Below are 12780 nucleotides of genomic sequence, written 5' to 3' on the forward strand. Positions count from 1 at the left end.
ATATAATAAAAATAAACCCAGGAGAGCATTTACAAAAGTATGGTATTTTTCTTTAATTACTTCGATTTTGTTGTTTTTTATGCCCTAGCGGTGTCACATGGTCAAGGGGGATGGCGTTATAATACGTCATTTCCGTTTAGATGAGGGGGGGACGCTTTAGTCAGCTGTACCAAGTCACCGCCGCTTGAGTCACGTTGTAATTGGCTCTTTTTGCGCTGGAGAATCATCAAATTGATGTCCAAACGAAGGTAAGGATACTTATTAGTAACTTTATTCATGCTGCTTATCAATGCGACGTTATGGCTATATTTTATGGCGGACCTCAGGATCATGCTGTCTTTGTTTCTTCGATGACAATATCGAGCTAGCCACAGTTGTTGGCAGACTGTCATGGAATAAAGACATGTTCCTCACTTCAGCTACCGTATTGCTGCAACGTTTTGGGTTTGTGCTTCCTACTCCCTCGTGATGGTGTCTGCACTTTTTTTGAACGGAGTTTTTATCGCCAACTTTTCCATATAATTTCGCCCTCAAGGAGACATGGAACATCCGACATCTATTTCCCAGGAATTGAGACAATTTGTCGTGCCCGGTGCCCCCCCGACAGTCTATTACATACCTGAGTTCATATCTGCTGAGGAGGAGGCCTACCTCCTGCAGCAGGTCTACCAGTCCCCCAAACCCAAGTGGACCCAGTTGTCTGGAAGGAGGCTGCAGAACTGGGGAGGGTTGCCACATCCCAAAGGGATGCTGGAGGAGAAGATCCCCGCATGGCTTGACAATTATTGCCAGAAAGTTTCTTCGCACGGGGCTTTCGATGGGAAAACGGCCAACCACGTTCTAGTGAACGAGTACAAACCAGGAGAGGGGATTATGCCCCACGAGGACGGACCCCTGTACCACCCAACGGTCACAACTGTCACCCTGGGTTCGCACGGCCTCTTGGACTTTTACATGCCCGTCAGCCGGCTGGAGGGCGACGATAACGCCGTCACCACATTGGAGGAGGACCGGCATCTTTTCTCCCTGCTGTTGAGGCCACGCAGCTTGTTGGTGCTTCAGGACGACGCGTACCAGAACCTTCTCCACGGCATCGGAGCTCGTGAGATGGACGTTCTGACTGACAAGGTGCTGAACTTGCGCGGAGCTGTGGCCCGGCCGGGCGAGACGCTGACTCGAGGGACCAGAGTTTCGCTGACCATTCGACACGTCCCCAAAGTCTTGAAGACCAAGCTGCTCCTTGGGCGGAGGTGATCGAAGGAAAACAGTGGACCACGTGAAGGCTTAACTTTTGTCATATAGTGGAAATTAAGTGAATTTGGATCATGGAAATGTGTGAACTCAAATCTTTCTGCATCATGACAGATAAACTTCATTGTCATTTTGACTTGAACATGAAAAAAATAAAAGCGTGAAATCAAACAATTCTGTCAAATTGCATTTTTGTATCAATGAACCGAGAGACTAGAATCTGGCCAGTCCCGCTGCCGTGTGCCGACGCTAACCTGCTCCAATTTGGTCTGACAGGAGGACATAAACAAAACAAAGAAAATAAAATGGAACCGGCGAGCAAGCGGCGGAAAAGCGAGGCGTCCGACTCCTGGACGGCGTACCCCGTCCTGTCGGACGAGCAGACTTATGCCGTAGAGATGATTGACTTCTTTGCCGCGCCCGTCCTCGACAAGCGAGCGACGTCCCGATTGGTCGGAGAACTCAACGACCGCTACCCCTTGAGGGGTCTCCAGCACCTCAAGAGGGTTCGGCCCGCCGCGGCCCGGGATGGCCGCCCTCCCTCACTGGAAATCCTCCTGTGTCCCGTCAGTAAAGTTCCAGACTTGGACTTGTTGTGCGTCGGATGTGACGGGCTGGGCGAACCCTTTGTGGTCAAGGTCCCCGTCCGCCCTCCTTTGACCAGACCCCAATTTGAGCTAGCAAGCAAGCACTGGCCCACCGCCTTCAAGGAAGACAAACAGGTGACCGAGGCCCTCCGAGGAGAGTCCTTCGGCCCGGCTCAGAAGGCCCAAATGCACGCTTACATGTCGGTGGCTTTGGCCGCCGCCCGAGAAGGGAAAGCCTTGGGGATGGAGGCCGTGGGGGCCGCGGTGGTAGACCCGCTCAATGAGAGAATAGTGGCAGTGGGCCACGATTGTCGAGGGCGACGGCCTCTGCATCACGCCGTCATGGTGTGCATCGACTTGGTGGGCCGAGGGCAAGGCGGCGGTCGCCACCGGTGGGACTCCTACCCCGCTTGCCGCTCTACACCCGCCTCGGACTCGGCCGAGCAGCCGTACATCTGCACCGGCTACGACCTGTACGTGACCAGAGAGCCCTGCGTCATGTGTGCCATGGCGCTGGTCCACTCGCGGATCGCTCGCGTCTTCTACGGGGCGGCCTTTGCTGACGGAGCGCTGGGGACTAAGTTCAAACTCCATGCGCTGAAAGACCTGAACCATCGCTTTGACGTTTACAAAGGAGTCATGGGACAAGAGTGCGAGGAGCTGGAGGGATTGTCTCTTTGAAATGTATATTTTTGGACTTTTATACAATGTGTAGTTTTGAAATAGTTCGACAAAGAAAATGGGCCACGCCCGGAACAATTGTTGAATTGCACAATTTAATAGGATACATGAAGTTTCAACTTTCTTTAATCAATAAGACGACATTTCCCTCACTTCCACAATACCATTTTACACCACAAAAACGTTCACATTCTCAAAAGAAATGCACGAAACACCCGCCCAGTGATTGACTTAAAGTATTCATAGAATATATAAATACACACACATACATATATACGTAGTTTAACAGTATAAATTCCATTATGTTAGTTAATGGGGAATAATTTGACAGTCTTGACAGAGGTAAACATTTTTGTTTGCTGGGAAATAATACATTTGAAGTATTGCCGTGGTTAAAAGCAACAAACTGAGCGTCAGCTTGTCAATTCAGGTCGGAGAATAACAAACATAAACAATCACTTTGCTGATACCTGGGCCAGCCCGGGTCAGACCCAACTAAAACTGCATTCATGGAGATGACTCAAATGTAGCTTTGACTTAAAAATGACACGGTCCTCAGAAGCTCCCGTGATTACAAAAGTTTTTCTCTCACTGATCTCCTAATTGCGCCACGTGTTGCATTTTGCGTAACACGCCAAGAGGAAAGACACCGTCGAGAAGGACTCAGTACTTGTTGATCCCAAAGAGTCTCACGCCGTGCAGCTGCGGTAGCTTGGGGATGAGCACGCTGAGAAGCGACGCCGTGTTGATGAAGAAGTGCATCGCGTCGTACTTGGTGTAGAAGCTCGCCAAGAAGTAACTGGGAACAAAACAAGACAGTAAGACCGACCGTGAAGAATTGGATGCTAGCTGACAAACTTACAGGATGATGGGGGAAATGGTGAAGAACTTTCTGGAGGATGTGAACTGTCTGCCGTAATCCAGCTGTTCCCAATGCGTGAGAAGTCTGGCCTTGCCCTGATCGGGGGTCTCGAAGGGCGTCCCTTTTACCGCGTGCATGAACACGTACATTCCCTGCAGCGTGACGAAAGGAGCTTGTTAAAACCACCAAAGGAACGTTAAGGCAAAATGGAAGTGGCAGCTGTGTTCTTCCCACCAAGTTGTGGATGACGTTGGTGAGCGTCCACACCAGCGGCACGCTGAAGAAGGGAATGCTCAGGAGCACAACGTGAAGGATCCCCACGCCCAACGCGTAGCTCAGCCAGATGCCGCGACTGTTCATGACCCGCGTGTTGGGGTTCACCTCGCTGTGTGCCACACCCACATTCATTCTGCTCTGGAACACACACACACACAATAATATAATAATAATTTAGCTTTCCAGGACATACTAATGAAGAACGATTCCAAATATAAGACATTCGGGGCACTATTTTGAAACCATGACATAAATGGTCCAAAGAATTTCCAGACTTCAACTTTCGCCCAAAATCTGATACCAAGAAACTAAACTAGCCAGTCTTGTTGAACTTTGCTCCCTGGCCCGATTTCAGCTTCCAGCTTGGATGAATGCTTGCACTGTTATCAACAACACAAAGTGAAACCTGTTACATTGGAGATTAAATTGACTTAGAGGAAAAAAAGACATCTGGATGCTTTTAGAATCCCTGTCAACTATGAACGATTTAGAGGTTTAGTAAACAAAACAAGCAATCTCTCCAACGTGAGCCACTGAACTAACCACTAATTGTTTTAAAATCGGTTTATTTATACGTGCTCTTTTCATGATGTAAAAATGACGTAAAAAAAAACATGTAACAAAAAACAAATGACACAACTCGGGCCAACAGATGTTAGATAAGATCGGTGCGTCACAATTGACAGAACTGGAACAAACATCTGAGATATAATGGCAATTCAGTTATTTTGCATTGTTACTAAGTGGAAATATACATTTTGTGTAGTGTTTCGCATCTAGCGGTAGACAATCTGACTGTCGATGTGTAGCAGATGGTGTGTAAATGTACTTTTCGTTCGATTAGGTGAAAAATGGAAATCCAAAGGTCCCGGACACTTACAGGTTATTGCAGCGAGTCGAGGAAGAGCTTGAAGTGCTTGGCGATCTGCAACGGAGGGGAAAAGAAAACAACCTTGTTGTTTTTGTTGATGTGCTTCACTTAGCCAACGGCGACGGGCGCAGTGAGATACAAAGCGGAAGTAGGTGGAGACCGCATGCTTGACGTCATGCATTGTTATTAGATGACTCGCAGGCAAATACAAGTTTACATTCGGGCCAATAGTGCGTGATTGTATTAAATTTACATGCACTCTACATTATTTTATATTGTAAAAGTACGTGCATTTTTTTATTGCATTTAGTATTAACGCCTAACAAAGATGAAATTGCCATTATCACGTGCCTTGCAGTTTCAATTCTGGGTAAAGATTAAATGTGAGTAACGCCTACTTTTCTGTTTCAACCAATCAAGCTCTTAGTTAACCGGGGAAGTAGTTTCCGTGTTTGTTTATGATGCAGACCCCAAACGAGGCGATTTAACACCGGACCATTTTTATTTTATGTAACATTCAGGCTTGGTAGTAACGTGTGAATATCCGCGTGACTATTTATCAACGCCTTAGTTGCTTTCAAACTGTCGCAGCGACCGCAGTCAGTCAATATTTAGCTTCGAAATAGCATGAATACATGACGTCATCATATTGCGACACATGGTCCCCCTTCAGTCACAAGTAGTACATCTACATTGTTTTTGTATCGTTTAGGTCATGAAGCAGCTGCCCGCAGATACCGTGCGGCTCTTGTCCAGCTCACAGGTCATCACTTCGATGACCAATGTAGTGAAAGAACTGCTTGAGAACGCACTCGATGCTGGAGCTTCAATCATTGACATCAAACTGGTACATGAGTGAAATGACACAACTGTCATTCTTCAGTGAGCTCCGTGTTTCTTCGAAATATGTCTGAACGTGGGCTTTTGAAATTGTGTGTCTAGATTAGTAGGGTTAGATCAGTTCAAGTGATTCACACGCTAATTGAGAATTTTCTGAAGTGCTGCCTCCACCAGTGAAAACTCGTTCTTAGTCTTCTGCAAATCGACGCAGCTTGCCTTGCACAAAAAGCATATGGAAATTCTCTCTGATTTGCTACCGTAGGAGAACTACGGCCTGGATCGAATCGAGGTTCGCGACAACGGCAGTGGAATAAAAGCCGCCGACGCCCCTGTCATGGCCGTGCGCCATTTCACCTCCAAGATCCATAGCCACGAGGACCTGGAGCGCCTCCAGACGTACGGCTTCAGGGGCGAGGCGCTTGGCTCTGTTTGCGCCGTGGCAGAGGTTAGAGGCTCACAGGGTTTGAATTTAGATGTTGTCGTGTGTGATATTGAGCATTAAATGAAGTATTCTGTTGATTAGACCTTTGATTAATCAAATAATTGTATGCAATGTAGTTTTACACAACCACATCTTTATTACATTTTATTGCTGCTTATTTTTTGACACGCTTTGATTATGGTTTTCTGTGTTTGCCTCGGTGTTATTTTTATGATCTCGCTCCAGGTTACCATCACTACCAAGAGCGAGAACGATGACATCAGCACCCAGTACTCTCTTAACGCCCAAGGCAGTATCGTTTCTCAGAAGCCAACTCACTTTGGCCAAGGCAAGGCATCATTTAATATTTAATTTTGTCATCGATTGTTTGAAAACCATGAAACTTTTTTCTTCTTCAATGCTATGTCTTCTTTGATGATTGTGGATGACGCGTTTTACAGGTACAACGGTTAGCGTCATGAAACTTTTCAAGAACCTTCCCGTGAGACGACAATACTATTCGTCGGTGAAGAGGTGCAAGGACGAATTGAAAAAGATGCAGGACCTGCTGGTGGCCTACGCCATCATAAAACCCCAGTTGAGACTCACACTCGCACACAACAAGGTAAGCCTCCATCTTCTATCACCACCTTTTAACACAGCCTATGCGGAAAACTCAAATGTGGATGTCACTGTTTAGTGTAACCTTGGCGTTATGAAGTTTAAAAGTCGAGCAATTTTTACGCTTTGTCGATTGAATATTAACACACAAAGTTTCTTTTTTTGCCCAAGAAACAGACCATGAGGCTTAGACATGTTACAAGTGAGTACTGCCACAAGGTGTCCTCGGAATCCTTCTCATGTTTTCGATTCCGTACACGGAGAAGAATGAAAGTTAGCAATTTACAGTATGTAACAAAATACTGCTAGTATAGTTTCTGTATATTTCCTCTCTTTTCTCACGTGAGAGAAATGTCGTCGCATACATGCAGCGGTGTATAAATATTTCCCAGATTATTTGAAGACATTAAATAATTGATTGAGTCATCTTGGTTGGTTACGCAGTCAATTTTATTGTTGATGTTTGATTTTGAATGTCTATTTGAATCTTTTTCAAGTAGGCTGATTGGATTTGCTGCGTTTCCTCGCTCTTGGCACAGGAGTGAGTAGGTTGACTTTACCGCAGCCTTTCTCGGCGTAGCTAATCACGGCCGTGAGGCGCTCGCAAACGCAAATGTGAGCGAGCGTCAACTCGGATTTAGCCGATTCTGACGCTTGAGTAAGTTGCTGAAGTCAGCCGCAGTTTGAGTTTCAGGCCGCGTGGATGTAGGCTGCGCCGCGGGTCAGCGAGAGGGTACGGCAGCGCCGACGTGCACGGCGTTCCTAGAAATGCCTTTCCAGGTTGTTAACGATGAGTAACGAATGCCCCCATTTGGTACATTCGGCTCTGGCCGGCCCCTATCCTTTACAAGCGGGCCGTGTGTCATGTTTCACGGTTTCTTTACGAGCTGTTTACAGGAGCGATCCGTTTTCATCTGCTAACTGTACGTCAAATCGCTGATGCGCGAGCATCTCAACTGCAGCAACTGAACTGAGAAAGAAGAAGTTATTCACGTCAAACTTAATGTCAAAGATCAGGTGCTTAGTTCCACATTGATTCTGTTTTATTATTACCTTTGACAATTGCAATAGGAAGTTTTGTTTTTGTTTGCTTTGTTTATTGCCTGGCTGCTCTTTCATTCGCTTCTCAGAAACAGCAAATACGGTCGTGAGTCAGTTAGACCCCCAGGCCTGTTTAATTCATTCCTCAAATAGGTCATGTGAACGAAAAAAGTATTCCTATTTTTAATTCACGCAAACAAGGAAAGGGTGGATTTTGCTCGCAATATTTATGTCACCGCTCAATTGTTTTTTTGAAGGCGTGCTTGGCTTTCTCCTGCTATTTCTGTTTGTTTTAGGGATGGCAAAGGTAACGTTGCACGGGTGTCCCATTGTTCCAGGTGGCGGTGTGGCAGAAGGCCAAGGCGGCCGACCGCAAGAGCGCCCTCCTGGCTACGCTGGGCTCCAGCACACTTGCTAACCTGCTCCCGTGTCACCATCGTCAAGAGCAAGCAGAGGTTGGAAAGCGTCTGCTTAATATTAAGCCTATGGTTTCACTCCATTCATTTGACCCTGGCAAAGATTGGGGAGAAATGAGCGGATGCGCATCCTCCACCCATTGACACGGCACGTGATGAAGCCGGCTGGAAATCAATCCGGCTGGAAGCATAACAAGGAGATTGTCTATAGAAGATGGATGAAAGTCCACGTTATAGCCGAGCGTGAGCTAATAGCCAAGAAGCCTGCGCTGGTCTGGAGCCAGCAAATGTGCCCAGTTGGATGCCCGCCAACTTCTCCTTCCATTTCTTTGTTAGCTAAGTTTGTTGTGCTGACGCTAAGTGAATTACGCTTTGAGCGGTAATCGCGCTAGGTGGCGTGTTCACCACCAATGCGCTCTGACAGATATGGAGCAGCACCTCATTTTTCTCTTTTGCCCGTTGTCGAGTCGCCGCCGTTACGAGATCGACCTTTGGAGATTTTTCTCCACTTTGTCGGTGATCGAGGGGGCGGACAATGGCAATTGAGCGCGGCCACCGTTTGACGCCATCTTCCCTTCGACTTAGCGCCCTCGGAGGGAGGGCAAGGAGTCGCCTTTTGTGTTGCCGTAAAGTGATCGTAATGAGCAGAAAGGAGGAGGAGGAACACATGTGGCCCCCAAATGAAAGCCTACTTGGTTTATTGACGAGCACTGCAAATAATGAGCCCGAGGCCGTGGGCATAAAAAGCCCGGCCACCTGGAATCCATACGAGGTTCATAGTGCCTCGTAATGTCTTACAAGCTTGCTTTCAAAATGGCCGTTTGAGGAGGATTGTTGGATTTTATGGCCACCCGTCCAAGTTTTGCTCCCAGGTGTGTCCAAATGTTGACCGTGTCCTTTGTAAGCCACCTTAACGTGTTTTCTTTGCCTCTCTGTACTTTGAAGATTCTTCTGGAGGGTTTTTTCCCCAAGCCGGGAGCAGACGTCGCTTTGACCAGCACTTGCGTTCCAGACAAAACGTTCATATTCGTCAACGATCGACCCGTCCACCATAAGGACATCATGAAGGTCTGCTCCTGGATGCAACACTCTTAGCGTTATTCTCTTCTTTTCAATTTGTGTTCCGTCGTCAGCTACTTCGCCAACACTACGCCGCGCAGTATGCGGCGGACGAGTCGGCGCAAAAGCGCTACCCTATCCTGACGCTGGAAATCACCGTTTCCCCCTCGGCGGTAGATGTCAATCTCACGCCTGACAAGACCCAGGTTCTTCTCCACAACAAGGTATTTGGGGAAGCTTCAAAAGTGACGAATGAGAGCGGCCATCACGTCTCTCTTTGCCTTCAGGAAGCCTTGTTTACCGCCTTGGAAGCACTGCTGGTTTCGCTCTACGGGTACCGGCCCGCTTGCCACGCTCCGGCCGAGCAGATCGGCCGCGGTACCTCATCTTTGCCATCTGCCGCCGGAGAACCGGAGGATGCCACCGCGCCACCGAGCGGGCGGGCTTCCGACGGTAGCTCCTCGGCGCCGGAGGACCGGAGTGTCGGCCGGGCGCCCGACGGATTCGATTCCAACTTCTCTCTGGGTGATGACCAAACTGGACACGTGCCAAGTGAAGTCCCCGAAGAACTCGAGGCGGACGCGAGCGGACCGCGCATATCGGCGGAAGACTGGAGTAGGGGCACGGCGCTGACAGACCCGGTATCGGGAGAGCCCCTGCAGCCGGTCAGAATCCATCAAGCCGCCGAGCAGACGGAGACAAACAAAAAGACGTTCAACGTCATCACAGAAAAGCGAGCGGCTCTGACCGCCTTTGACCTCATCAGCAACCGGACGATGAGAGCGCCGCTGTCTCCCGCCGCCCTGTTTGAGAAGGAAGCTCGCGTGGAAGTTCTGAGGGGGAAACCGAGCGCCAGCCTAAAGGAGATCAGCGACGCCATCGACGACAGGTGGAAGAAGCTCGTGGAGGACGAGCGCAAGACGTAAGTCTGAAAAGCTCAAAGGGTTGTTGTCGAAAGACGAGCGTGACATTTGCCGCTTCTCACCGTTGTTTGCGTTCATCCACACTTACTTCACCGGTCGGTGCTCAGGGAAGTGACACAAAGTTGGCTTGTCAAGAACAGAGTTGGCAGCCAACACATGGACGTAATGAGCCTTAGCGTTTGACCCCTTTCGGCCCCCCTGCGAGTCAAAGGATTTAACGTTTGTCAAGTTAGCCAGGGATGGAGTCATTTAGTGGCAAGAGAGAGAAGAAGGAAAAAAAAAAAAGCCGGTCTCAAAATTGTGGCCTCGTCACTCTCATTTGTCATCGTTTCATATCTGATCGTTTGGAGGATGTTTCCGAAGACGAACCTGCTTTGCTGCTCAACGTGACATTGGTCAGCACACTCTTGACAAAAGAAGCCGGCTTGTCATGCATTTCAGGTTTCAGTCCCTTTTTTGGGTGTCTGTATTTCACAGGTATGAGGAGAAGGCCCAAAAGCACCAGGAGCACCACCAGCGCACTTGCGCTGCCAAACTAGCCGGCGGTTGGAAAGAGAAGCGCGGCAGCCCCGCTCTGGCTCGGAAGCGCAAGACGCCGCTGTCCAACCAGCAGCTGCTGGACGAGCTCTTCTCAGCTCCGCCGCCTCAGAAGAAGCCCCGGAGCCCGAGTCCGAAGCCCTGGCAACCCCTCCCTTGTTGCGTGTCCGGCCTGGGCGCACGGCTCCGGCGCCTCTGGGCGACCCGGAACACGGCGCCGCCGCCGCCGCGGGGCCTCCGACTTATAAACCGACTGCCCTCTCAGAGCGTCTGGATCATTTTACGTGGTCAGAGGCTGATGTTGTTAAACCCCTTTCGGGTCCAGGAGAGCTTGCTGCTGAAGAGACTCCTGCAGAATCAAATGGTTCCAGCGGTCACTCTGCAAAAGGCTCTGCAAGTAACAGAAAGGTAACGCATCACTCGCAAACGCCGCTGGCCACCCTCCAACAATGCAAATTAGAAATGGCAGAATATGAACGTTGCTGATGCTGCACCATTGTCCCCCGTGCAGAGGTTTAGGGGGACGGGACTACATGGAGACTTTGCGCAACATGGAGAAAGCCAGCCCCGATGTCAACGGCAGGATGTTCATCTCCGACCCGAGACTCGTGGCCAACGGATTTCAAATCAGAGTCACGCCAGGTGAACCAAACGGCAGTGGAGAAAGCTTTGATCGCTTGTTAACGGGATCAATAACCTGCGGCGGGCATGGCTGCAGCCGCATTTCAGATGAAAAGAAAGTCAAGGCTCTATAGTGGCTCTGAATATTCCTCTTCTTCTTTCAAACGAAAGCAAGTTGGCTGCGGTTTTTGTTTGTTTTTTTAGCATTAATCTTTTAAGAATGACTGACTTCAAGTTTCTTGTAACATGACCTGATGGCAGCAAACCTTTCATAACATAATGGCCGCTCAGCAGTCAGTGTTTGGCAGCATTTTGTCTTCATTAGCGGGATTAGCTTCCCGTGACTTTTGCTTGTTTCTGTTGCCGCAGTGCGAGTTGGTGTTTTGCCCGCCGCCGCGGCGACCTTTTCAGCGGGTCTGTAGCCCAGCGTGCAGGTGATGGCAATGATTGCCCTTTGAAAGAATTTGAGGAATTTTCAGCGCTCGCTGCCAGCCACCTCCCGGCGGGGTGTGTTGCCTCAGTGGCTCGGACGGACACGGGCTCTTGGAATAGTCGCTTCTTGGAATGCAAACTAAAACACTGGCCTCGCGTCAGAAATATACATTTGCGTGATTTGTGATATTTCCTCTTTAAATGACAGGCCGTCTTTTTTTTCCCCCCGCTTCCTTTTGCTCTTCTGGGCCTTCTATTAGTCATTTAACACTCCATTTGGCCCTCGGCGGTTTGACTTGGTCGGCGGCCAAGCTGTAAATCACAATATTTATTTATTATGATTTCCCGGAGATAGAATCTTCGTCCGCAAATATATTCATGCCGGTTTTCCACTCATCTCGGCCAGGCGCCGTGTCCACCGACGGACATCTGGAAGTGACGGCGCTGGCCGACTGCGTGCCTTTCCTGGGCTTAGAGGACCTCGGGGAGATCGTGACGGCGGTTCTTCGCAGGAAGGCCGAATCCGTCCAGGAGTGTCGCCCGCTCAAAGTCTCCAACTACCTGCAGGTGAGCAAAAAAAAAAGGACCTTGACGGCGGGCAATATCCAGAGCCCAAATGCGGCGGTAGGTGAATCCGGCCGGCCCTCTGGTACGTGCAGACCGAAGCCGTGCGACTGGCCCGACAGATGCCGACGCGTTTGTCCGAGGAGGACGTGGAGGACATCCTGAGACGGATGCAAGAGCAGCTCGGTGAGAGCGAGCGCACCTGTTTGCACGGAAGGCCTTTCCTCCAGCCGCTGTGTGACGTCCCTCAGACGGAGCGCCAGGCCAAAGGACTTTTTCAACCTTTGGAACTGTGAAGGTAGTATTTTAAACATGAACACATCATTGTTTACAACTAACCATCAATTTGACGATGTACTATTACGGAGCGTGCAGGACATGACATAAACAATTATGGCTCCCCCTTGAAGACTTTTGCAGATGGATGCTAAAATGTCATTGAAGGAAAATTGTCACGTGGTAAATGTAATAAAGCTCTGTAAAGTAGCCAAGACGTCCTAGTTTGTTTCCATACGAACATTCACTTCATTAGGTACACATGCTCTGTCAGATGGCAGCATCAAATCTTTCTTTCTGATGGAGATGATGATAGCCGATGGGTCAAACTGTCACGGTACAGTGCCACCTACTGCCGAGGAGGACTTGGCGGGATTTGTATTTCCTTTTCGAGACTTTGGTGTTGGTGGCTGATATCGGCAAGGCCTGCAAGTAGCAGCACCTTAAAACAAATGTTCAAGCAAAACATGAAATGGGAAGCCTGCCGGTTTGATGAGGTGG

General features: G+C 49.1%; 4 protein-coding genes across 7 annotated transcripts; 3 read left to right on the plus strand and 1 right to left on the minus strand.

The window, feature by feature from the left end:
* Window positions 1-133: 133 nt before the first annotated feature.
* alkbh6 (alkB homolog 6) lies at window positions 134-1425 on the plus strand. 3 transcript variants are annotated; one of them, XM_061287536.1, is made up of 3 exons: window positions 144-248; window positions 327-444; window positions 536-1425. In XM_061287536.1, exon 3 carries the CDS (start codon window positions 541-543, stop codon window positions 1252-1254), a length of 714 nt encoding a protein of 237 aa, XP_061143520.1. In that variant the 5' UTR covers window positions 144-248; window positions 327-444; window positions 536-540; the 3' UTR covers window positions 1255-1425. The 3 variants fall into 3 exon arrangements, with proteins under 3 accessions (XP_061143519.1, XP_061143520.1, XP_061143518.1); XM_061287535.1 differs by lacking the exon at window positions 327-444 and having other exon boundaries at window positions 134-248; XM_061287534.1 differs by having other exon boundaries at window positions 247-444.
* On the plus strand, window positions 143-2599 carry adat3 (adenosine deaminase tRNA specific 3). The gene is made up of 2 exons (XM_061287531.1): window positions 143-248; window positions 1528-2599. Exon 2 carries the CDS (start codon window positions 1557-1559, stop codon window positions 2517-2519), a length of 963 nt encoding a protein of 320 aa, XP_061143515.1. The 5' UTR covers window positions 143-248; window positions 1528-1556; the 3' UTR covers window positions 2520-2599.
* ormdl1 (ORMDL sphingolipid biosynthesis regulator 1) lies at window positions 2596-4679 on the minus strand. The gene is made up of 4 exons (XM_061287540.1): window positions 4538-4679; window positions 3616-3795; window positions 3382-3533; window positions 2596-3318 (listed from the first exon to the last, which is right to left on the minus strand). Exons 2-4 carry the CDS (start codon window positions 3787-3789, stop codon window positions 3183-3185), a joined length of 462 nt encoding a protein of 153 aa, XP_061143524.1. The 5' UTR covers window positions 3790-3795; window positions 4538-4679; the 3' UTR covers window positions 2596-3182.
* pms1 (PMS1 homolog 1, mismatch repair system component) lies at window positions 4537-12489 on the plus strand. Of its 2 annotated transcripts, none has more exons than XM_061287505.1 (13): window positions 4537-4676; window positions 5241-5375; window positions 5631-5813; window positions 6036-6138; window positions 6251-6414; window positions 7790-7906; window positions 8813-8935; window positions 9001-9150; window positions 9214-9848; window positions 10327-10794; window positions 10898-11028; window positions 11846-12006; window positions 12099-12489. In XM_061287505.1, exons 2-13 carry the CDS (start codon window positions 5244-5246, stop codon window positions 12297-12299), a joined length of 2568 nt encoding a protein of 855 aa, XP_061143489.1. In that variant the 5' UTR covers window positions 4537-4676; window positions 5241-5243; the 3' UTR covers window positions 12300-12489. The 2 variants fall into 2 exon arrangements, with proteins under 2 accessions (XP_061143489.1, XP_061143490.1); XM_061287506.1 differs by having other exon boundaries at window positions 12126-12489.
* The last annotated feature ends 291 nt before the right edge of the window (window positions 12490-12780 follow it).

This window comes from Syngnathus typhle, linkage group LG9, assembly GCF_033458585.1.
Source record: "Syngnathus typhle isolate RoL2023-S1 ecotype Sweden linkage group LG9, RoL_Styp_1.0, whole genome shotgun sequence".
NCBI classification, from domain to species: Eukaryota; Metazoa; Chordata; class Actinopteri; order Syngnathiformes; family Syngnathidae; genus Syngnathus; species Syngnathus typhle.